This window comes from Pteropus medius, unplaced genomic scaffold (assembly GCF_902729225.1).
Source record: "Pteropus medius unplaced genomic scaffold, Ma_sr-lr_union100, whole genome shotgun sequence".
Lineage (NCBI taxonomy): Eukaryota > Metazoa > Chordata > Mammalia > Chiroptera > Pteropodidae > Pteropus > Pteropus medius.
Genome location: NW_024354501.1, coordinates 1,742,397 through 1,767,214, shown reverse-complemented (window position 1 = coordinate 1,767,214; position 24,818 = coordinate 1,742,397). Strand labels below are relative to the sequence as shown.

General features: G+C 51.1%; 2 protein-coding genes and 3 long non-coding RNA genes across 7 annotated transcripts in view; 2 read left to right on the top strand and 3 right to left on the bottom strand.

Annotated features, from left to right (window-relative positions):
* Nucleotides 1-610, bottom strand: part of APBA2 (amyloid beta precursor protein binding family A member 2) — a 121,439-nt gene extending 120,829 nt beyond the window's left edge. Inside the window, exon 1 of the mRNA XM_039853441.1 lies at nucleotides 487-610. The gene's annotated coding sequence lies outside the window, so the exon portion shown is untranslated. The remainder of the gene's footprint in view (nucleotides 1-486) is intronic.
* On the top strand, nucleotides 31-16,576 carry LOC120595337 (uncharacterized). 3 transcript variants are annotated; one of them, XR_005650798.1, is made up of 5 exons: nucleotides 31-206; nucleotides 14,310-14,528; nucleotides 14,653-14,811; nucleotides 14,929-15,834; nucleotides 16,088-16,576. It is a non-coding gene; the product is annotated as an uncharacterized LOC120595337 (long non-coding RNA). The 3 variants fall into 3 exon arrangements; XR_005650797.1 differs by lacking the exon at nucleotides 14,653-14,811; XR_005650796.1 differs by having other exon boundaries at nucleotides 14,310-14,701.
* On the top strand, nucleotides 715-8,448 carry LOC120595339 (uncharacterized). The gene is made up of 2 exons (XR_005650800.1): nucleotides 715-5,286; nucleotides 7,044-8,448. It is a non-coding gene; the product is annotated as an uncharacterized LOC120595339 (long non-coding RNA).
* LOC120595338 (uncharacterized) lies at nucleotides 6,150-14,029 on the bottom strand. Its single transcript, XR_005650799.1, has 2 exons — nucleotides 11,028-14,029; nucleotides 6,150-10,648 (listed from the first exon to the last, which is right to left on the bottom strand). It is a non-coding gene; the product is annotated as an uncharacterized LOC120595338 (long non-coding RNA).
* Nucleotides 14,072-24,716, bottom strand: MCEE (methylmalonyl-CoA epimerase). The gene is made up of 3 exons (XM_039853450.1): nucleotides 24,590-24,716; nucleotides 19,754-20,091; nucleotides 14,072-14,339 (listed from the first exon to the last, which is right to left on the bottom strand). The coding sequence occupies exons 1-3, from the start codon at nucleotides 24,642-24,644 to the stop codon at nucleotides 14,187-14,189; spliced, it is 546 nt and encodes a 181-aa protein (XP_039709384.1). The 5' UTR covers nucleotides 24,645-24,716; the 3' UTR covers nucleotides 14,072-14,186.
* Nucleotides 24,717-24,818: the final 102 nt, after the last annotated feature.

The following is a 24,818-nucleotide window of genomic DNA, read 5'->3' as shown; positions in this document are numbered from 1 at the left end:
GCTCGCGAGCGCGTGCGGCGCGGAGGGGCCGCGGCGACCGCGCCCTGCTCGGCCCCGCGCGGCGCTGGGAGCGGACTGGGGGCCGCGGCGAGAAGCCCGGGGGTGGGGGGCTGCAGCCTCCGAAAGCCCCATCTTCGAGGGGAGGTCCCCTGCGCCTGCCCACCGCAGACCCCGCCGCGGGCTGCATGCCTCCGTCCGGGGCTCTGGTAAGCGCCCATCGCCCCGTTTCCGGTGCCCTGTGCTGCCGTAGCCCGCGAGGGCTGGCCTCCCCACGCCGGGCGTCACCGGCCTTTCTGTCCGAGAGGACCCTACGCTCGTCCGCTCCCAGAAACCCGCACTTCCTAGGAGAGTGGGTGACTGCCCCGCAATGCGAATACTCCCCCCCCACTTTAAGGCCCTGAAGGCTGTGCTGGGGAGGCTGGGGTCAGCTTTGACCCCTCCAGCCCCAACGTTGTCCCCCAGCGCCCGGTCACCTGCGGGTCCTACCTGGAGAAGTGCACGGGGCGCCTAGTCTGCTCCTCGCCGCCCTGATTACTTGCCTTGTTTTCTTTCCTTCTTGGGCTGGCTGGGGGCGCTGTGGCGGGGGTTCTGAAGGGAGCGCCACAGAGGAAGAGGAGGCTTGTGGGGTGAGGGCCCCTCCTCCTGCTGCCCTGATGGCCAGAGCCGAGACCCCGAGGGCAGCGGCCGGGAAAGGATGAACGCTGGGGCAGACGGCGGCAGGCTTGCTGTGCACTTCCTGTGGCCTCGGGGCCCCTCCTGCTCCCAACCCTCTCTCTCTCGCCAACCCCCCGAACACACTGACCCAGAGGGCCCTCCAGCAGGTCGGGGCTGGTCCCTGGTGGGGTGACTTTGTAGCCTAAGTGCCTAACAGCCGCAGCAAAGCAGCGCCCCAGAAGCAGGCCACTCCACTCACCCTGCGGTGCTGGTCTTTGCTGTCTCTGTCCCCCCCACCACCCCCCACCACATACGCTCTGGTCAGCCAGCAGTGAAGGGCAGCTTCACCTGGCCTCCGGGGCTCACTCTTTCTCCAAAGCCAATGACTGCAGGGCCCTGCGCATGAAGTACCGGGTCCAGACTCCAACGTGGGCAAATGTCGCTGGAAACAGACACCTGAGCCTGAAGAGGACCCGCCGGCCGCGTACCCGTGGACGTGGCTGAGCCGCTGGGTCTGCTCTTTCCATGGCCAGCTCCGGCCCAGCCACTGGGGTCAGACCCCAGCCCCGCACGCAGGACCAGTGGTGGCTGATGTCCGCAGGGTAGCGGCACAGGCCTGTACCAGCCTCACTCAGGATCCCTAAATCTGGTGAGCTCAAATGTCACCACTCAGAGAATTTTAAAAGAATCTTGGAGTGGTGAAAGCATTTCTCAGTATTCCGCAAAACTGAAAAGCCGTAACATAAAAGATGGCTAAATTCGATCTCAGAAAAATTCCTGCAAGGCAAAAATTCCTCCATGAGCAAAGTCAACAACAAACTGGAACAAAATATTTGCGACTCACATCACCCACAGTTCATCTCCCCTATATATAAATAGAATCTAGAAATAAATAAGGAAAAGAACACACAGGCTAAGGCAGGGAGCACACAGTTCCCAGGAAAGGGAACGCAAATGGCTTTTAAACATCTGGAAAGATGTCCTCCTCGGTCATAGAAGACACACCGACGAAGCTACAGCTCGATGCCCTGGTTTTTACCTATCAGACCCACGAGTGCGATCACGTGAAATGAATGAAAATTACATCACTCCTATCCAAATGACCAGTGCAAACGCCCTTTGACCTAAGAATTCCGTTCCTAGGGATTTTTATACACGTACGCCACACGTGGGCACAGTGGCCCTGAGCAGAGTCGATCACTGTGCTAATCCGTGTAGCCAATGACCTCGAACAGCCTCGATGCCCACGAATGGGGACTGTCACAAACGTGAGGACGCGACCGGACACTGCACTAGCGAGCCGGCACGCGAGGGGGAAACGAGCCCGTGGGGAGGTAGCGTGGGAAGTTCTCCGGCATGTCGTTAACGAACGAACAAAGCACAGGATGCGTGTAACGTGCCAACACGTGTGTAAAGCCACGAAGGAAGGAGAGAGCGGACACAGGCTGCATGCGGTCATAATCTGAAATGGGAAATGTCATCTGTCCCAAAGCAAAACTATAGATTTCCACTCAGAACCCTGTTCTTAGCTCTGGAGAGCGGAGACCTCTGAAGCCTCTGGTCACCTTCCCTCCGATCCGGGCGCCCCGCAGGCACCTCCGCCGCTGCAGGATTGAACCACGTGGCCGTGCTACCTACTGCCACTTAGTGGCCGGTTTTGTGAATTGCAGGTTTGGTGCCAATGCCCTTGGGGCCCAGGTGTCCCCAGCCAGGCCAGGCTCACCAGGCGGCCCCCGGTGAAGCTGGCAACGTGTCAGTTCTTCGGCACCAGCCATAAGTGAGCTGTGAATGATAACGCACGCCTTCCCTTTGTAGGGCGGAAGACCGATGCTGCGTGACAGGCTGGGGAGGACGGTCCTTACGAGACTCGCGAATGACAGAATGCTCGTGTGCTTTCACCGGTAGACTGAGAGTGAAATGAGTCTGAAGGATAGGACGTGGCTCTCCATGTGGGATGGCAGAACGACCCCCCACCCCAAAGCCACCGCTCAGCACGGCCTTGGGGTCCCCCTTACCCCTTCACTCTGTATGGGTAAACACCCTGAACCAGGAGCCAGGGGCCCGGTACTCGGTCACAGTGACGGCACCAGCCAGGACGAGGTCTTGGGTGGGTCACCTGGGGTCCCCATTCAACAGTCTCTGCCTCCGATCAGGCAAGGCACTTAGCCCCAGGTCAGGATGCGAGAGATGCTGCCCCCGGCCACCCACAGCAGCCTCTCCCATCTGCAGGGTCTGCAGGCGGCCAGGTCACTGAGCAGCTCTCTCCCAGGTTTCCAAGGCCGGTGCTTCACCTCAGGGACACAGAGATGCGGTGTGGACGTGGCTCTGACAACCACGGGTGCCAGGTCCCTTCCTAAAACGTAAATTCCGCAGGTTTTTAAAAACTCACTCAGGACACAGATTCCGTGGCAAAACCCAGGCTTTGGAGTGACAGATGGACCGTTCTAAACAAGGAAGGCCCCGATCCCGGCCCGCAGCGCCCGGCCTCAGCAGCCCCCAGAGCGGGCTGCGGGCCCCGGGGCCTGGGGCGTGCACGCACAGCCCTCAGCCTCGAGGCCGTGTCTGGGGAAAGCAGAGGTGTTTTCACGAGACGTCACCCAGTGCGTTTGGTAAAGGTGGGGGTGAGCAGCGCTTGGTCTAGAGGCTCCAGTGTGGACACGGAGGGGACGTGAGGAGATCGCAAGCTACGCTTAGCTCAGGTGTACAGTACAGGTGTGCAGATAAAGGCACACACAGCAGAGGGGACACAGGTGGCACAGTACAGACAGTAGCTCGAGCCTGTCTGGTCACAAAGACTGGGACGTGTGGGCACCAACGATCTCGCTGGGGCGGAGGGCGTGGGCCAGACTGCGACAGGTACGAGGTACGAGGCTGCTGTGACACCTCTTACTACGGGACTTCGGGCGAGGTGGGAGGTGCTGGAGGCGGGTCAGTCTTCACAGGAGGTGGGACCTCTGGCAGGGGCGGGGCTAAGACTCCAAGTGTGGTCCTCAGAGATGCCACACGAAGGAAGCCTCAAGCTCGTGGGGCCACGACAACCAGGACAAAGTCTGGAGGGGTAGAGGGACTGGTGGCAGTTCCTGAGCAGAAGGGGCATTGGGCAGGACCCTGGCACCACCCTGAGAGTTCCAGGGGGTCTGGTCTGGACACCGCCAGAGACGATGCACCTGGGAACCAGTGGCCAGGTGTGGGGCACACCGGGGCGGAGCCGTGACCGGGACGGAGCCCGCATCAGTGGAATTTGAAGGCTTCACAAGCGGCCCGTGTGAACAGAGTTTATACGAGTGTGACCCTGGGGTTCAGACTCGGACTGGCGTGTTTCATTCAACACACCGAAGAGCCTGCGCCAGGCACGCTGGTTTGCTGACATATACATTTCATCAACTTTTATGCCGTTATTTTCAAGTGGGTCACACTGTAACACGGTTTGAGGTTCTCAGGTCACACCAGGGACAGAGGGAAGGGTCTCCCCGCAGACACTCTGGCGCACCCTTCCCGGGAAGATTTCCTGTGTGTACAAACGAGTACACACCGGTTCTCACGCCACTCTGCAGCCACACAGCTTCGAGAACATTCTATGTCTGTGCACAGGGAGCTTCCTCACAGAACCCTATCATACCCCTGTCCTCCTCTACATTGTACCTTGTTCCTACTGAGAAACCCTGAGGCTATTTCCAACCGTTTGCGTTTTTAATAATGCTGCAACAGATGACCATCACCACACGACATTTTGCCCCGTAGGGTAAATTTCTAAAATTTACCCTACACGCCACACGCCACACGCCACCAGCAGCAGACAGGGCGTCTGCGTCAACAGTGCTTTCGCCTTGGCCGACGCGATGGGTATCTGAGCGAGGCCCCAAGTCACCCTCCCACCCCGTGTGTGAGGCTGAGATTCTTTTGACAGGTTTAATGGCTGCTTACGTGACTACAGGTGTGTTGTAAAAATGATTATCAACACATGAACATACTCTGGCTGCCGAGAGAGGATGGGGGGCATGAGAGCGGATGCGGGGAGCAGACGAAGGGGCTGGGGAGCCGCGGAGGGGCCAGAGCTGTGGGCAGGCTACATACAGCTGCCTCTGTGAGCGCCGGGGACAGGGGCGCACGCACGTGCGCACCGAGGGGCGCTTGGCGGGGAGAGGCCGTGCCAGGCCTCGTCTTCAGGCTCCGGCCCGTGCGACCTGAAGAGCCACGGGGCCCCTCGCCGAGGCGGGTGCTGGAATCGGGGCCAGGTCTATGGGGGAAGGACCGACGACGGCCCCCAGGCTTCCATGACAGCCCTCAGCTCCCTGCACGAGCCGTGTGCCGCGCCGCCTCCCGCACTCGGCGGAGCTTGGAAGTGGAACACGTGTCTTGGACTTGACATAACGAAAACACCCGGCGAGTAAATCACAGACGCAGAGCCCTGTGAGCCCTGTGTGAGATGCTAATTAGTTCTCTGCCGCCCACGGTGTGCTGAGGGCCGGTGCGGCCTGGAGCCGTGTGCGGACGGACGTGGACACGGCTGCTTTAGAACTCACCCGAGTGACAGACGGACGGGCCCCCGAAATCGGCCTCCCCATCTGTGGCCCGTGAAGCCAGCTCCAGCACCTGTGATCTCATGCACGTTCGCGGGGACTTCTAATCCAGGTGTGTGATGTTGGGTCACCCCATGACCCTTCTCCCGACCTTCCAGCTCAGACTCCTAGCTGTGAGGACTGTCCCCAAGCCAGCGAAATCAGACAATAAGTAAATTCCTGGCTTCGATACTTCGAAAGGCAAGGTCTGGGCGGGTGTCAGACAGAAAGAGGGGGGCCTCTCTTGCCCCTCTAGGGCAGTGACTCTGAAACTGGTCCCCAGGCAGCGGCATTAGCGTCACCTAGTGCCTGATTAGAAATGAAAATTCTCAGGTTTCACCCCAGACCTCCAGAATCAGAGGCTTCGGGCGCAGAGCCCAGAGTCTATTATTTTGACACCCTCTGGGAGGTTCCGATGCACATCCAGGTTTAGACCCACGGGCTAAGAGAGTTCCCAGGCCACTCTGCGGAGGAGCCGCCTCACAGAACTCCCTGGGGAGCAGCCAGATGTCTCCCCACCAGGCCTCTGGATGCAGACGGTGCACACGCAGCTCAGGGCCCGAGACCAATTGAGCTGAGACGCAGAGGGTGATCAGGGATTCAGGGACCAGGATGGATCAGACACTTCGGCAGATGCCAGCACGAGGGGCCGAGGGGACGCTGGCTTCTCTCACGCTGCCAGCACAGGACAGAGGACCCCGGTGGGGCCCAGACGCCGCCCTGCCCCTGACTCCTCCTCTCCCGTCGGGAGCCAGAGTCGGCTCCTGGCCTCTGAAGTCTTACTATCTAGGGGCAAACTGAACCGTTTTAGCTGGTTCACTTCCAGAGAAAGCGTTTCCTGGAGTAAATGCAGGCTTTTTGTGGGAATAAAGAAGCCGATCCTAAAATTTTATGGAAAGGTACTACAATAGCCAAAAGAACTCTGAACAAGAAAAACAAAGTCGGAGGCTTTACGTTATCTTATTTCAAGGCTTATTAGAGAACAACAATCACGACCGTATAGGCATAAAAATAAACATCAAGAGAACTGAATAGAGTCTAAAAATAGACCTCCACATACATAGGCAGTTAATTTTCAAATAAATGCAAAGGTATGTCCGTGGACAAAGGATATTATGGTGAAATAAACATATATCTATATTTTACACAATAAACTTCAATCCACATCTTCACCATATATGAAAATTAACTCTAATGGATTATAGACCCAAACATAAAACCTAAAACTATAAAAATTCTAGAAAAAAATCATGAGAAAATCTTTGCGACCTTGGATCAGGCAAATATTTCTGATAAGACACAAAGCGTGAGTCATAAAGAATTCATAAACTTGACTTCACAAAAATTAAAAACTTTTGCTCTACGGAAGACACTGTCAAGAAGATTAAAACATGAGCCCCAGAACTGAGACACAAATATTCAAAAGTCATATTTGAGGGGGGACTTGATTCTAGAATGAAAAAAAAATCAAATTGCACACATTCAACGTGTGTGGTTTATTATATTTTCATTATATCCTAATAAAGGTGTTTTTAAAAATAATATAATAGCTTTACATGTCCCGACGATTAAAGATCTACTTAAGACACTGTGATTTAAAAAAAAAAACCTCCCATAATAAAATCTCATAAAAATACCTTGAAACATATATTTAAAAAGTCGTCGGAGGCAGACACAGTAAGTTGTTGAGTAGTTCTCCTGGGCTGGGGCGGGAGCTCTCACTCTCCATGTGACAGATTGTTATAACTGAATTTTAATTGCATCGCCTACACCGTTATAGACGAGTTTTGATTTTCTGTTTTGTATTACACATCCCACTTGCTCCTGCAGCTTTGAGGCCAGGAATTAACCCTCGGACAGCTTGCACGAGAACGTGACTGTCACGGAAGCATCTCTCGTGTTGGCCCAGGAATGGGTCCCTCTCAATTCCCATTAACTTGCGTGTTCGTTTTCTACAGCTAAGTAACAGATGACTCCAACACAGCGGCTTACAGCCACAGGCCTGTCACGGATTTTCTGAGGGTCAGGGGTGAATGTGACCTCAGCTCCGCAGTCAAGGTGTTGGCTGGAGCTAGGGCCACACCCGAAGGCTCATCTGAGAATGGGTTGCTGTGAAGCTCACTCGCATGGTCACCGGCAGGATTCAGCTCCTTATGGGAAACTGGTTTTTTTGGTTTTTGGTTTTTTTTTTTAAAGAGATATAACTGACATTGATGTCGTGTGTGTTTAAGAGGCACAACGTGTGAATCTGACACTGGTGTGTGGCAACAATTTGTCTTGTGTGGCGGGAGCGTTTACGATCTAGGACATTTACGAGCATTTAAGACCTAGGCTCTTAGCAACTCTGAAACGCACGCACGTATGGCATCGTTACCTGCACCGTCCCTGCTGTGCACATCTCCAGGCGTCAGTTGTCTAGTGGCAAGTGTGGGCCCTTCAACGAACGTCTCCCCAAAGCCTGGGAAACGTCGTTCTCCTCTGTTTCTATGAGTTTGGCTTTTTTAGACTCCACGTGGAAGTGACATCGTAAAGTATTTGTCTTTCTCTGATGTATTTCACTCGGCGTAACCACGGTCCGCCCATGTTGTCACACATGGTGGGATTTCCTTTTGGATCGCGGCCGAATAACATTCATATATGTAGCTGACGTCCTCCAAGTCCAGCCATCCCTTGAGAGACACTTAGGTTTTCCCCACGTCTTGGCTGTTACGAGTAATGGTACGATGAACACAGGGGTGCAGATACCTTTTCAATACCCAAAACACCGATGGACTGATGACCGAAGGCCTCTCTGGGTTCTTTGGCACACGGGCTCCAACTCAGGGCCATTTGCGACGTGTCAGCTGGCCAGAGGGAGTGGGCAGGAAGGAGCAGTAAGAACCCACAGGAGAGAAGCCAGATCTCAGAATCAACACTCGACACCTTTGCCACTTTTGGATTAATCAGATGATCAAAATAAGACCATGGAGCATAAAAATACATTGTATTAAGACAACTATGTGAGAGGCAGAATAGAAATGAAGTTTCAAGAAGTAAAAGCCACAAGGTAAAATTTCTGACTCTTAAGAGTTTGTTTATGGTATTTTTTAAGTAACTGTTGGAGGGTTTCAAAACGCTACAGTATTAATATTCCACTGATCATGTAAAAAAAATGGATGTCAGTTTCTTTTAAAATATCAACGTTTACAGCACCCCAGAAATTATATTCTTTGCAATTATTTGAATTCGGGATAAAGAAAAATTTACATGTCGACTCAAAATGAGCGAAGAGGTACAAAATTTCACAATTCCATTTTGAGGTACGCAAGCACGTAACTTTGAAGCGCTGCTCCAAACCACTGCGCTACGGGGCAGGTTTCTAGAAGGCATGGCCAGGGGCCTGTTTACACAGTGAGTCTCTTAACCCCCCAAAGTCTGCACAGCAGTTACCCCAACACCCCTCTCTCCGGGGGTCCTCGTCACACCCCCCTCCAAAGTTTCTCTCTCGTTCTGCACACGCTCGGCTCCCGCGTTCTGCTCTGACTTCTGAGTCTCTGGCCGGCGCACCCCCGGGAAGCAGAGTCCACAACAGTTGTCATTTACTCCACGTGGACTGAGACGCCTCAGTGCCTCGCCTGACAGCCTTCTGCTGGACTCACGTCGGCAGTCTGCATGGGGACAGGGCGGAGAGTACGAGGCAGAAACGAGCTGGTCTGCTCGCGAGGACGATGCTCTCAAGAACATTTCCCAGAAGCTCGGGGTGTCTTCTTTACAAGAAGCTAAGGAAATTTTTTTCTCACATCTCACTATGAGGAAATCTGTCTCGGACGACTGGCGGGGCTTTATCGCCACTACAGGCGCAATCTGCAACTGGCCGTGTGCTTGTGTCTGTCTACTAGAAAGTCAGAGACGAACGCCTGGCTGGCCTCTGGAACCTTCGTGGGAACTGAGGAGGCTCACTGTACCACCGCCCCTAAATTTCCGTGTACTGTGAGTTTGTAAATCTATTCGATTCTGTCTCGTTATGTGTTTCTCTGTTACGTACGTGCAAACACAGTGTCACCCTCGAACGAGGCAATGCTGTCTAAAACGCAGGCAAAGCCACACGCGAACGAGATGTCGAACTTCACTGTCCACTGTCCTTTGTTGGAGTTCACAGCAAGCTGTCTCACACCATGGGTACTGCCTGAGACGACCCGTTCTCTGCCAACAGGCTCAGAAGGGACATTTACTTCCGTCTGTCTCCCGGCCTACCAGCTCAAAAGACCGACCCGGGCGTAACCGAAGGGATCCTGTCTCGTTGAGACAGACACGTTAACCAAACCCATAGAGACTGATATATAAGCCAGAATTCTATGTTATTAATTTAGGATGAAAAATCCATCCATCGGGTAGACCTCGAATGCTGGCAATGGCATATGTGACGAACACAGAATGACAGGGGAGGGGAGGCAACTTCATGCTCAAGGCCAGGAGCGAACCAAGCCCAGGGCCCGGCACGCAGCTGGGATGCAGCACTCCGGGGTGGCGACTAGGAAGGTTGTGTCCAGGGCCTTCTTGCAAACAACTACATTTTTCATCAGTAAACTGTATTTACATTACTGTTTTCCACTCCGAGCCGACATCTCTATTTGAGTCCCCTTGACGGGAGTTTGGGGACAACTACCTAGTCACGCATCTGCAAACGACGTTTATTCTCTGGAAAAGGCTGCCAACCGCATCCCCTGCCTACGGCCTGTACCAGTGTGCCTGGCCAAGGGGAACCCCCTTCCTCCCTCATCTCCGAGTTCTCCAGAGGAGCATCTTGGCACTTTTTCCAGTAAAAACATGGCAGCCTTGCTCCCCTACCGAAACCAGTTCTTTCGATTTATAAAATGAAGACTAGATTTCGGCTTTTAAACAACTAAGATTTGAATCGAAATCGAGAGGTATCTTTCTGTACACGATAAGCGTATAAAACTAAAATGCTTTTCCAACCGGTGAAAAGCACGGAACAGCTATTCTGGCTTTGAACTCAGCAGGGTGGTGCATCCATATCCACTCTGGATGCTGGGGACCCTGTGTCATATTTGTAGGTCACCTCGAGACATCTACTGTTTCTGTAACGGCCAGCTGAACATGGGTATCTGACCAAAGAGGACACACGAGCCCATGAAACTCTCAGTTCATATTGATTTTAGTACTGTTTCAACAGCTCTGAGAAAGGGAACGGAAATAATTTTGGCAGAGAGACAGGGAAGAGTATATTCTCCTACCGCAAATAAAATCGAGTCTCCTACCCCAGACTTCAAGAATAATGGCCAAGGCTGGGTCTTCCCCTCCATTGGAACGTCCCGTCCGGTCCTGTTCTCTTCGACTGCTCGAGTCCCTTCTATGCGTGTCGCATGGGTACCTGCATCCCCTCTGCGCCCGCCGTCAATGTAAACAGAGCGAAGAGCCTCGGATTTAGAGACTATCTAGAGAATGACAGATACAGATTTTGGTCCCCAAACGGGGAGAGATTCCCCTAAAATACACTGTTGTTTCTTCAACGGAGGCAGAAATAGTGGACGGAGCGCAGTTTGGGGAGGTCAGGCAGAAGTGGGGTTTTATCCCAGCTATTTATTTCCTCATCTGTGACATGGGGTTCATATTAGTGCCAATTTCACAGCTGTCACGAGTTTAAAACGTTTAGGTAAGTTGCGGTCGAGTCTTTGGGGTCAGGAGAGAAGCATCTGCCAAGGCAGGGACACAGGGAGGAGGGGTGTGTGGGGAGCGACCCCGTGCGACAGATGGGGAACGAGATGCCCTCCCAGAGTGAAGGGTCTGCCGGCTGTCACCTGTCGTAGTACCCACCCTGAACAGACTCGGGGGGATGCTCGGGCAGGCCGCAGGAGGTGGAGAGATTCCAGCAGCTTCTCCGGAGTTCTGTGAGAACGTCCATTCGCAGGCTCGTCTGCTCAGCGGCACGGCTGTCCGGTCCCAGGCGGCCCCTCCTGCGTCCACTTGTTCTTTTGTCCTCGACGCAGAGGTGAGCGAGCGTAATGGGCTTCAGACGTTTTTAATCAGGCACCTTTTCCATAAAAACACCTTGAGGGGGCCTCCCCGAGTTGGGAAGTTTAATTAGCACAAGATGTAATCAAACGTCCTGACGTACACTACGGAATGTAAACAAAAGCAGAACATTTCAAGGGATGTAAAACATAAGTTGAATATAAGTTGAATGGCTTACAGGTATGTCTTTCCGGGGGCCTTATTTGGTCTGAATTGAGCAACCTCGGCACCCTGAGGTTGGGGTCATCGCCTTCACTTGCAATAGTGAAGTCGTGCACCTGCTCCCTAATACGCTTGCTACCCTAACACAAGGCTCAAATAGGGCAAAGACGTGACTTGTCTCTATTCCCTGGAAGGAAACGTATCAAGACTGAGAAGCCATGATTTTACATTTTATGAACCGCTTTTTAGAGGTTACACCAACAGGATTAATGTATTCAACAATTTACCGACCACCAGGTGCAAAGTGTTGTGTGAGGCACTGGAAGCAGTAAACCATGAAACCCTTAACGAGAGACAGCTGGAAAATCCCCAGATAATGGAGATTAAGTAACACTTCTAAATAACACGCGGGTCAAAGGAGAACTCTCAAGACAAATTTTCAAACGTTCTGAACTAAATGAAAAATAAAATAGAACTTATCAAACCTTGTGGGATACAGGAAAGGCAGTGATTAGGAGGAAATTTATAGCGATCAATATTTGGGGAAGTAACATCTAAAATCGGCACTCTTAAGCTTACGCCTTAGGAAACTGGAAGGCCCGGATCTGCGTTTATGACCCGTCACTGGCAAGGGCGATGGAAGTTAAGTCCCACTTGGACTTTAACTGAGGCTTCATTGGTGTGCCGGGGGATAAGCATCGATCCGAGTTAGAATTCCATGAGGGAAAAATGGTGAACGGATGCTCAGAGCTATCCACACCGTTTACCACACATACTATTTTGCATATGTTGCTACCAAATTTTATTCTGCTTGTGAAGGGAGAATTTTATTGAATTGTCAATGTTATTAAATTCCAGTGAGTTTTAGAAAAAAAGATGCTATATTTTCGTTCGGCTGTTTACTTCTCTGAGACTTCTTCGATTACTTAGAAGTGTGTTGTGTAATTTACAAGTTTCTTGGAGATTCCTTGTTACCGATTTCTAGTTTGATTCGGTTATGATCACAAAGCATATTTTCCATGGTTTTACTTATTTTAAATATCTTAACGCTTCTTTTATAACCCAAGATATGGCCCGTCTCGGTGTCCCAAACATGCCTGAAAAGAATGGGCATTCTGTATTAGTTGATGGTACTGTCCGGCTCTATATAGTTGCTGTCTAGTGGTTTTATACGTTACCAGTTGTAACTGAATTTGCCTTTTTCTAGTTGTTAATTCTTGCTTCGTGTATTTTCCAGCCCTACCGCTTAGCGCACGTTCACGTGTTGGCACGTTTTCTAGTGATCTGATCCTTTTAGCGTTACACAACGTTCCTGGCAATTTTCTTTTGTTCTGAAGTCTATTTGTCCAATGTCACGGCCACTCCAGCCTGCTTTGGATGAGTGTTTGCAAGGATATCTTTTTGCCTACCGACATCATTTTCCCTACCGACATTATTACATTGGATTCTTTTGCCTACCGACATTATTACATTGGAAGGGGATTTCTTGTAGGTAGCATATGGTTGGGTCATGATTTTATCCATTCTCCCAATCTTTTAACTGGTGAGCCCACTTACACTTCACGTAATTATCGACGTGTTACGACGTCGTCTGCTTTTACTGTTTCGTCTGTCTCGTTTCGCCTGGTCTGTCTTCGGGTAGGTATTCTGGACGTTCTTTAGTGTTCCGTTTTGATTTGTCTACATGTTTCAGTGTATCTCTTTGTAAGATATTTCAGCAGTGATTCTACGGACTGCACTACACATATGCACTTGATCACAGTCCGCCAGTGTCAACACGTACCTCTTCCGGTGGCATGTTGACACTTAACCACCATTTAGGTCCCTTCGTCCTTCCCTTTTACAATACGGTTATCTTAAATATCACCTCTGTACACAGTGAGAACCACATCAGACGATGTCACACATTTTGCTTTTAACTTTTAAATGACAAGTACAACGAGGTGTCATACTTGTCTTCCACAAGCTCGATGTGTACGCACCTCCTCACGTCCTCAACATCCGGTCATCGCTGAACTTGACCTTAACCGCTTTCCCATACACTATGCACTCTGCACACCATCTGTGGTTCTTGAAATCGTTTGGCACTCATCGCTATTACACTTGGGAGTCTGACTAAAGACCTGGCGTGCCTCTGAGCCCTTGCCCAGTTCCCCACTCCCTTCCTTTTCGTCTTCCAGCTCATCCGTGTTGTTTTGTAAGCATTTACATTTATTTTTCGAAGTAGTTTTTCCCACCGGACCATGAGCTTCCTGCCGATGTTTTTATTCATTTTACATCCTCATCTAGGGCCTGCTGTGTTCTAGCACTTGAATGATAGGTGACTCTACAAATTCACTGCCCTCTCGATGTCTGATTTTTTAAAAATTCAGCCGTCTATATACCCAAGAGATCGTGCACCAAGTTTTCCATAGAACTGCCTGTTCACACGTCTAGCACTAGCAGCCAAAACGCCTGCTTTGAGGAACCCGTGAACACGAGTCTTTCCAGAAGAGCAAAAGTTTCGAGATCAAAATGCCTTGACCTTACACAGTCTGCTCTAAAAAAGTCTCCATAACATCCTGAGAAACCACTGTGTCCCAAATACGTAGCCATGAAGCTGTCAGGTGTTCTTTCTTAACGTCTTTGTGTACCCCTCCCTTCCCCTCAAACCTCCACCCCCACAAATATATATAACTCTTTGATCTCTTTCTGTAACTTAGTCTTTAACGTCGAGCTTCTAAGTGACAGAAGCAGCGGACTCGAGGCCACAGTACACTGTGCTGAGCTTCTCCGGCGAGTGGTTCTTGCAGACGCGAGTCAGGCTTGCTCCAGTTCGATGAGGACGCCGCCGCAGTCTCTGGGGTGCAGGAAGACCACCGGTTTCCCATGGGCCCCTATCGTGGCCTCTTCACTCAGACTGCGGATCTCCTTTTCTTTCAGATCCGTCACGGCTGCGTGTATATCATCCACCTGGAGGCGAGAAGATAATGAGAACACATCCGAGATCACGAAATACCGAATTACGGCATCTTGAGGCTTAGACCTTTGCGAGGTCCCGTGGCCCGCCTCCTCTGCCGCCTCCTCTACCGCTGGGCAGAACCGTTCCTGACCCACCACGAGGACGAGCTGAATTCTAAGTGCTTAAGGGTTTTATCCTCGGTGAGCACGTCTCCTTACAGCCACGTAGCGCGTGCTACGCTGTGTGCCACTTTCTTCCTGCAGGACCACGGGGGCGCTGCACAAATCCTTCTCTCCTGAGAGCCTTAGGTTCCCCGTGTTATAGGTGGATGAGCCGTGCCACACAAATGGGCGAGTTGAAAGCGAGGCGGCAGGTAAGCAGCTCCTGCACGGCGGACAGGTGCTCGGCAAACGGTGCTTCCCCGAAGCCCCGACCGCCCACGTGCCAAACCACCGGCTATCGCTTCTGAAATTAAAACTTCATGTACGTGAAAATCACTGTTAAACTGTCCCCAAAATGTTTTTCTCCGTTCTGTAAAACCAAACATTTACAATTTTACGACTCTCTTGTAAATCATTTCTATTTTCTGTTTACTCGCAGTCTAGGTTAAAGGAGCAAATGGGTCCCTATCTACTTGTGGAAAAATGATTCTCTTCTATCTTGGAAAGTCGTCCTCTGAGCCTGGGAACCGAGGCGACGGAGAGGAAGGTGCACCACGCACGCCCATACTCGTAGGCGCTCAGGCATCGTTCGGGGTCTAAGGCTCCAACAGCATTCGACACATTAACAAAATGCAGAGAACGACACAACACCCACGTACCCAACGCGCAATGTGACGAACGTCTGTATGTGCAGATCTTATTCTCGAAGAGCAAGGATTACATACTGGATTCTAAAACGGGTCTAGCAACAGACGAGGACACTGAATATCACTATAAATACACTACGATTTCCTCGAACGGCGTGTACACGCTATTCGCACATCCCTGATAAAGGCCCCTTTAAAATCCGATCGCTCTACCCAAATCGATGGGTGACGTGGTCATTTCGTGCTGTCCTAAAATGGCTGGTCTGCTCTCATCTTTCCAGAACAGCCGGACTCCTCCCGATGGCGTACTTTTTTGTATCTGGATATAATGAATTTCATTCTATTGCATTTGGCCTCTTTCCATTTTCCCAAAGTTAGTCTAAATTCAGTCTTTCTGTCTGAAAACAATTTAAAAGTTGTACATGAAAATTTAAACAGATAAAGCTAAGTATCCCTTAACTACCATTAATATAATCTCTCTCTCCAGAAGTAAACACTGTACTATCTGACACGTTCTTCCAAATCTTAAAATTACTTATAATCCTGACATGTGTGTGTAATAGTAAAGAATTTGGCCTTGTCTAAGAGAGGTCTGGCCTTGACTTCTGGGAGCTAATTTCTGTAACCTGATAGGAGTGTCTTAGTTTAGGGAAGAAGCTGATTAAACTGCATCGTCAAGCAGAGCCGGCCACACTCGAGTCTTAGGGTAGGGGCCGGCTGCCAGGCCCTGCGACTTCAGGTAGGGGCTACGGGTCCCACAGTAGGAGTAGCTCTGGAGGCTGAGATCAGGCCTGTGGGCGATCAACCAACCGATCGTGCACGAACACTCAGCACCGAGGCTGCTGTGAGCCTCCCTGGCTGGCAGCACTCGCGTACTGTCGCACGTCACGTCAACGCCAACGGTAACGTGTTCTGGGAAAAACGGAAGCTTCGAGTTGAGAACGCTCCCAGATCTGCCCTATGTGCTTCTTCCTTTGGCTGACTGGGACCTGTATCCTTTGCACAACTAATAAACGGTCCCCGTGAGTGTAACAACTTGCAGCGGGTTCTGTGAGCGTTTCGAGTGGGTCAGCGAGCACGAGGGTGGTTTGGAAACCCGCTAGTTTGCCAATGGTGTCGGAGGTGAGGGTGTCTTCTGGAGCCTGTGTGTCCTCTACACCTGATGGCTGGCTCTGCACTCTGCGGTCTGACTAGTAAGTATACGAGTTCGAGTTACGCATGAACGATGTCTTCTGTAGATGCACCACCTGCTTTAAGGGTGTAAGAAATGAGGAGCGATTCAATTTGGGGGATTAAGTTCTTCCTCCTAAAAACAAAAACAGCACGGTCAATAATAACCCACCTTTACAAATGTGCTTGTACAGTCCCTTTTATGACTCTGTGAGCCCCTGGAGGCCGTGGGTGAAAATCTCGGCTATTCACCCCAACTTCACTTCAGCTTCTCCTGGTGGGGGAAGCGGAGGCAAGCATCCGATTGCCCAGGAACCATGCTCTCTGGAGCGAGCGCCATCAAAACATGTCTGCATTATCAGAATCTTCAGGGAAATCTTACCATCTCTTTGGCCCTCAGCCCCCTCATCCGAAAATGGCAATACAATCTTGTTTATTTGAAGGCAAGGAGTTAGATTAAATAAGATCTTTTAAAAAACCTAAAGGTATGGAATTTTCAGTGACCGAATTTTATGAACAAGTGATGACGTGCTTTTATGGTACGTATTTTGATGTTTAAAATGCGGCCTTTTATTTTCTATAAAATCGTAATGGTACTAGTTGATACCAATGATGAAAAAATTTAATCCTCAAACTGATATAAATCCATCGAAGTTAAATTTAAGTCTGGATGAAATATTTGTTTCAATTGTCTTTTCCCCCAAACTAAAAACTAAGTGAATCACGTAACCCTGAGGTCGTTCTCACTTCGTGCGGGGCTCAGAGGGTCCCTGTGAATTCCTGGGATCATTTCAGAAGGGCCGCACTCACCCGTGCTTCCATGCTGGCTGCACGCATGTCGTCTGTGTATAAACTATGCAGCAAGCGTCCCCAATGCCCTCCCCTGACACCTTCACCAACTGAAAGTAAAACATTCCAAAGAAACGAAAACCAAAAAACTAAATTTGTTTAATTGACGGGACTCTTATTCTAAAAGGATTTCTCTTATTTCCTCTTCTTTACTTTTTCCTGCTAATAAAACGCCTTTTCTTTCACAAAATGGTGGTAGCAGCAGATGAAAGTTTAAAATTTTTTTCTTTATCTAAAACACAGAAAATGTAAAACCTCAACAAACTGCTCAGTGTTTCTGTTTTGTTCTGTTCTCTGGAAGTGTCGCCACTGTATGGGACCCCCATGGCTGGGGACTGGTGATACACGGACCCTTTGCAGGGCTTAGCAGTTGCCTAGGGTTTACCGTCGAGCCTAAGAGAATGGAATTTTCTGAAAAGCCCAATTTTCTCCCTTCCCGATTGAAAAGTGTGCAGAAAATAAGTTTCTCAATAGCCTTTTATCTTAAAGTTATACGACTTTTCTTTCATGAGGAACTCACACTCGACGGAAAAAGACCCATCAAACACACAGAAGCGGACACAAGAAAGCCAGTCGCCCGTCACCTGACTACTCAGAAAGCAACACTGTGACCGCTGCCTTCCTTTCCACTGTTCTGTCTCGTTCTTCCAGCAATCGTCTTTTGATTAGCAACCCTGGGCAGAGCACTGAGACGGGAGCCACCTGACCCCCAAGTCAGCTGACACATAAATGGCTGGTGGTGCCCCCCCACTCGCCCCCCAGATCACCATCCTGTGTGGCTGCGGCCTGCCTGCCTCACCAGATGGCTCCTCGGCCACTGTGTCCCGGTGACCCCACCATGGCGTCCCCCCACTGTGCCAGTGCCACCCAGACTGTCGACCCCAGCCAGCTGGGCTGAATACGCGACCCACCGCGGTGTCCCCATGCTCCTGGCCCTGACCTCCGCATGAGCCCGGACCCTGGATCAGGCAGTGACTGCCCAGCATGAGTTCTGCCATCCACATCAGGTCACCGTCTCCCTGCACTGATGTCCCCCCTCCACGGGGTCGGGCCTGCCCCGGGTGCTGGGTGCCAGGCCTCTCTCACCCCCCTCCACCTCACTTTACGTATTAGATGCCCCCCCCCCCCTTAACATGCCTGGGCTCCGAGCCCCTGCACCGGGCTGGCCTCCTCACTCGGGCACCCAGCTTGGCCCCTGGCCTTCATGGCAGGCGACCCTGGCCCGTGGGCGCCCTCTTCACCCGTGCGCCCCAACACCTGCTCTGGGCCACTCCAGCTCTCCCCACCAACGGGGACAGCTATTCTGCTGTGCCCACCTCAGGTCCTCAGGACTGAAGCGGTGGCGGGGGCGCGGTCCCCTGCCTCGGCACCTGGAGGGCAGTCTCCGGCGGGACTCAGTGCGTGGCCCGTGTCCTCGCGGCCCTCTGCCTGCCAGGTCTGCTCTAGCTGGCACCGTTTCTCATTTGTCCCTCCGCTCGGTCACCTCCGATCCGCCGTGGCAAACACAGGGCGTGCGTGAGTAACGGCACGCGCCGGCACCCCAGGAGGACGGAGGGGACTTTGTGTCGCTGTCGGCTGCCCGTCCGCAGCATCCAGCGCTGCGAAGGCCAGAGTGACACTGAGAACCCTTAACGGCCGGGAAGGTGAAACAGACGAGAGTGCCCACCAAATGCGACAGAGGGGACCGTGCGCGACCGAGTCCGGGGGCCCCTCAGCGCAAGCCTCGCCCCCTTGGTTGCTGAATCGTGTGTCGTGGTGGGGGCTACCTGACAGGTCCCAGGGACGGGTACTCGGGAGGCTTAGAGCGGCAGCTGCCGACCAGCCGGCATGGGTCGCCTGCGGTCCCGCAGAGGTGGCCCTGGCATGCCCTGTTCGTCACGCGCTCAGCAGAGTCCGCACTACGACGGGAACTAAGTCGGCCGTGCGCCCACTTGAGAATGAACACCCCCTCCCCTGCTTTTCTGGATTACGAAGGAGGCCTGACATTAATTACGTCCTTCCTCCCGTGGGAGAATTTAAACGGAAGCGTGACTGATACGGCTGTGGGCTCGAAAGGCACGGATCGGAACGTGAACACCCGCAGGGAAGGGTCTCTAATGAGAATGTTCTCGCATAACGTTTGCTCAGGAATCACTAGCAGATGCGAGAGAGAGATCTTAAAGACCAGTCAGTAATTGAAAATTTATTGCTTTTGCAATAAGCAGCCAGTCGTTAGAATTGTAGGGAATAGAAGAAAAATATAAGAATACTTAGTATGTATGTAGAAAGTCTTACTTTACGAGTCTCTCCACGTGCGGCTTCTAATTGCCCTGTGCCACTGTAAGCAGCCACATACCAGTTACATGGGAGGCCACACGCGACCAATAAATGCTAGAGCGAAAATGCACATCTGTTAAGGCCAACTTCGATGGCCTTCACGGTGGCTGCTGAAACCAGATTTCGAAAAACTATATTATCATTTGCAGTTTTCTAGAGGGAGAGAGAATGTATCTATTAATCCGCCTTGGAGTGGGACCGACAGGGCCAGTCTCCTTAAAGAACTTTCACAAAGTTTCTCATGGAAATTGAAAGCTCCAAGCATTAAAGTTACTGAAATACCTCAATGCAGATGTGATGCATCCCTCCGGCCTTGTTTTTCTGCAGAAAACCTGCAATCGGACTGTTATTTCCCAGCGGATGAAGGAGTTCCACTTTGGTATTTCCCAGGTTGACAAAAACGACAGACACTCCATGCTCCGGAAGACGGACCGGCTCGCTGACCTGGGCCCCCAGAACACTCTTATAGAATTCCTTGGCCTTTTCCAAGTCTGGCACTGCTATGGCCACATGGTTGAGTCGACCCAGGTTCCACACGGGACCTGCCACTTGATGCGAGGGCTGGTTGGTGACAAAAGCTCTTACTGTTGGAACTGGAGTTCGAAGTCTGGGGAAAAGCACTGAAAAATAGAACAGCCATCGATAGTCTTCTTTTGAGAATAAATGCACTTCGAAAATTAATGTTTAAAAAATGAAATAAATTGTACATGCAATTTTTAATTACCGAAATTAAATTAGGAGAGAGAGAGAGGGAAAAACAAGTCAAAATCACTCGCTCGTCTCTAAAATAGCTGGAATTAAAAAGCTAATTCTGAGCTTTATAGACTCGGAGCAAAGCATGACATTTTTCATGATTCACACTTATTGGTAACACTCAAAGGACAGCTGCACATCAAGAATTACTTGCTGGTCTGCATTGCACCGAGGGTACTTTCAAATGTGACAGTACAATAACATATTTAATGATGAGAACAAGCCATTTTCTTCCTTATCTATAACTACTTTTCTGTCACGTATTCTGTAATAAGCTCATTACAGCCGTGAACATTCAGTACTTTTGAATGTGTATTTTATTTGAATGATCATCGGCTAAGGGAAATATCTCATCATTGGGGGAAAACGAGCAAAGATCGAGAGGGAACCTAAGCTCATGAAAACTTCCCCTGACACCGGGTTTTTTAATGTGTTTTTAATAATGCTGAAGGATTAGAATTGTTTGTGAGTGCAAAGAGACCGCCTTCATCCGGAAACTGAAGAGGCCTGATTTGCTGTCCCCGGTCCCCAAACACTGGATTTAAGAGCTGGATTCTCTCCAGAATCAAAGTTACACACATGCACGAGGTCTAAACACAATCTTGTAAATCTGCATCACTTAATAGAAAACTATGAAACAGTACATTGAAGAACACATATTGTAAATAATTGGTTTTTAGCTCTTGACACAAAACACTTTAAACAGTACTAAGCATCACAGAGCTTCGGCTAATGAAAAATTAGTTCTCCTTTACTGAAGTTTTTGATAACGAGGAAATTAAAGCGACACAGTTTGATTTTAGGCCATCGACCCTGTTGGGAAAGGCGGTCCCACGTGCACAGCCTTTCGACCCCCACTGAGTCACACGCAGAAGGGTGGGCCTGGGCCTGGAACCTTCCTTACCAAGAGACAAAGAGCCCCACGGCCTGTGCCAGGCCGTCACCTTGTACTGGGGACGTCTTCTCCTCTGTCAGGCTCAGTGAATGCTCCTTTGTTTCTGCTTCAAGCGTGAGCATCGTGTGGCCCACCCCACTGTTACATCTGTCCTGAGGGGAGGGGACTGTCTTGTGCCAGCCACTGGGAGAGACCCAATGGCCATGGGGGACTGACGCCTGCCACTGAAGCTGTCACACTGTCTCCTCCCCATGTAGGGAGTATAGTTCCACCCAGTGCGTGGAGACCCCGGTACCGAGATGCAGTGGGCCCTCCACTGGGACTGGCACCCGGTGCGCGGTGCTCTGCTCGACAAACCGGATGTATCATGGGTCAGCAGAAGGCAAGATTCTGCCTCAGATGGTCTTCTGCTACGCTCCAGCCTATATAATTGATGACTGAAATGTCCAAAGCTTCTCATTATCAGTAGGTTGGCACAGCCCCATTCTACGGACTCACTGTATCATCAGGAAATTCAAGTGTATTCCAACCCACACATACGCACATACACGTAAATGTACGATTGACAGTAAATGTCATAAAAATACCTACTTCTCACCAGATGTGCTGTGCTCCGATATTATCTATTCTATTTTGGTTTTTAAAAAATACTGGTACCGCCCGCTAACGAGTACCTTGCTGGTTTGCCGTGACTCATTTTTCTGAGCTTCTCCTGTTTTTCTGTGAAGTTTTATGGTCCTTAAAAGCGGGGTCATAACAAAATCACCATATGATCCATCAATCCCACTTCAGGGTATATATCCAAAAAGAAAGAAAAGCTAGAATTCGAAGAGGTATTTATATACCCACGTTCATAGCTGTGCTATTCACAACAGCCAAAAGGTAGAAATAACCCGTGTCCATCAACAGGTGCAAAGGTAAACTGTGGTTTACACGTGCAATTACTCGACCTTGAGAAGGAACGAAATTCTGACCACATGGCACACCACGGACGGTCCTTGAAAACATAGTAAGTGAAACCAGCCAGTCACAAAAGGACAACTGTCACATAATTCCACCTACATGAGACACCTGCAGCAGTCAGGTTCACACAGAGGAAGGAGCGCGGTGGGTAGCTGGGGCAGGGGACAACGGGGTTACTGTCGAATGGGTGGACGGGTTCCGTTTGGGCTGATGAAAAAGTTCAAATGCTTCTCCTCTAATACTCGGAGTTTTACATCTTTCCTTCAGGTTTTGTGTCTAAGTGTCGCATTGGAGGCAGGGTGCGTGGGCTCTGGGCTCTACTGCCTGGCTTCCAGGCTCGACCCTGCCACTCCCTGTGTAACTTGGCCTAGTTATTATCCTGTGCCTGTGTTTTCTCATACGGGAAGATAATATCTACCTCACAGGACTGTCATTTGATTAAAATGAAAAATACACAGAAATGCTTTAGAGAAGTGCCTGACGCAAAGTACGTAATTCCGAGGATTACCATGATTGGCACTTTCAGAAACGTTATGCTAATGGCTTGTTGATAAACGTTAAGTATGTCTGACTTCTAACACCTTTCATGCTTTCAAAGGAGGAGGCTGACTGTGCGCCCACCCTGTACACGGTACTAAAGATAAACACCTTGCTCCGTAACTAAAGGTCGCTCGCATCCGGCCCGTGTCTGGCACACGTGCCGCTTCTGTGCTCACTCCGACACTTCATCAGGCCACAACTTACTGTTTATGGAGACTACTCCTTCATTCTGGAAACTGTCACTGTGTGGGCTCTGATATTAGAACACACTTGGTAATTTTTCTGTATTTCGTGACTACTGACATCCTAGTGGAATGCTGCTAAGCAAAGTATTCCTTTTGCACTTTGACACAACAATACCGATTTACAACTTTTCCGAGTTAAAATTAGTTCTTTAGAGCAACTCTGTTAATTCACCCACACTGCTCGGGACTTCTTGTTAACTTGGGAAATCCTTTTAATATCATATAGAAGTGGAAATTGTGTTTACAATTCTGCCCTTCAGGAACCTACAGGCTGGGTACCACCCCCAATGCGGACAGGCCCCCTCTCGAGGCATTCCCCTACTGCTGGGGTTCAGAAGCAGTGGTCGGAATCCCATGACCTAACATCTGACTGATCTGACCTCACCTAGTAGGCACTCCTTGGGTTTACATCACTGTTGGGAGTTACACAACTATACTTCTACACAATCTTGCCTAGGTCTGTCATTTTCCCTGAGTTAACTGAAATCACGAATTCTGGAAGTGAATCATGAGACAGCCCAGCTCTGCCTAAACAGAGGGAAGCAGTAATAGTCCAGTGAGCACTTTAATGCTCACAGTAACTCTATGACAATATTATTTTTCCCATTTAGACACAAGGAAACTAGGCCTGAGCAATTTCCTTCAAGGTCACACTCGGTGGCACAGCTGGGCCTCAGCCCAGGTCTGTCTGACATCAATGTTAATGTGGTTAATCCATCATGAATAATTTTCTCATGCCTCTGAAATTCTTTCCCACTGTTTTCTCGATTTGTAATATCTTTAGTATATGTTCTAAGAGCAACGTCTACTTTCTCAGAGATGACCCTTGGTTTTATGCGTTTTCTCTCTTTCTGCGAAGGGCTAATGCAAGGATGTGTGAGACCTGTGTTTCACTGAGGAGAGGTCGGTCTGGGAAGGCGCGTTATCGGCAAAACTTGAATTACCGCCTGTTAAATCATTCATCTTAACGAGCCCGTTGTGACTTTTTTTTTTGACGCGTACACGTCACCTCTTTAAACTGATAATGTGATGAGACCGTCACGGGGCGCTTCTCTCTACGCGGCCGTCACTCGGCCTTGGGGACGGCCGGTGACGCATGCGAAGCGGGTTTGAGTTCAGAGGGCGCCCAGGGCTGCAGGTTCCACCAGGCGGAGGAGACGGGCACGTCCTGGGAGAGGAAAATAACTCTGCGGAGGGGTCATTTCCCCGAGCGCCTGAAGGTGCTACGCAGGGGGACCTGTCACAGCTGTTGAGAAGAACCTCGGGGGCGTCGCCGCGCGGCACCGCCTTCCTCCCCGGAAATCGGGATCAGGGGAAGAGAGGACAGGAAGCGGAGAGAGTGGCAGAAGCCCTGGCGTTGTGTCACCGCAGATTCTACCAGGCCTTTTTTTCAACGAAAGTGCAGAAAACCCGGGGGGCCGTGCAACCGCGTTAGGAGCACGTCGGGGCGCGCGGCGTCTGCGGTCCCCGACACGACCCTGCGAGGGCTCGGGGTCGGCGTCCGTCCTCCCGCCTCGCCCTTCTTTCTGGTTCCCCGCGGGCCCTCACGGTGCGCGGTGACGCCAACACCGTTCCTCCGCCTCGACCCCCGTCCCGGCCTTGCTGTCCCCGCGGACAGGTGGCCTCGCCTCGCCGGGCCGCACTTTAAAAGCGCAACACAAGCGGCGCCGTCCACCCCGGGCTCCCGCCCCGCGCAGAGTCCCGACGGCGCGGGGAAGTCACCTGCGGCGCTCGCGGCACACGTCGCCGCGGCCGCCAACCTCAGCACGCGCGCCATCTTGGGAAGCGAGCCGCCAGACCCGACGTGCGTCGCTCGGGGCGGAGCTCGGCCGAGGGGCGGAGCAACGTGGCCACGTGGGGCGGGGCAAGAAGCCGAAGGCGGGCCACGCGAGGCTGGGGCGGGGCCAGTGCGGCTGCGTTACGGCGGGGGCGGGGCGGGGGCGGGCCCTTC

Excerpts from the sequence above, each read along its gene's own strand:
- MCEE (XM_039853450.1), bottom strand. The coding sequence starts at position 24,644 with ATGGCGCGCGTGCTGAGGTTGGCGGCCGCGGCGACGTGTGCCGCGAGC. Across the intron at positions 20,092-24,589 it reads GTGTGCCGCGAGCGCCGCAG|TGCTTTTCCCCAGACTTCGA; the intron begins GTGACTTCCCCG and ends TCTATTTTTCAG. Across the intron at positions 14,340-19,753 it reads TGCATCACATCTGCATTGAG|GTGGATGATATACACGCAGC; the intron begins GTATTTCAGTAA and ends TCTCGCCTCCAG.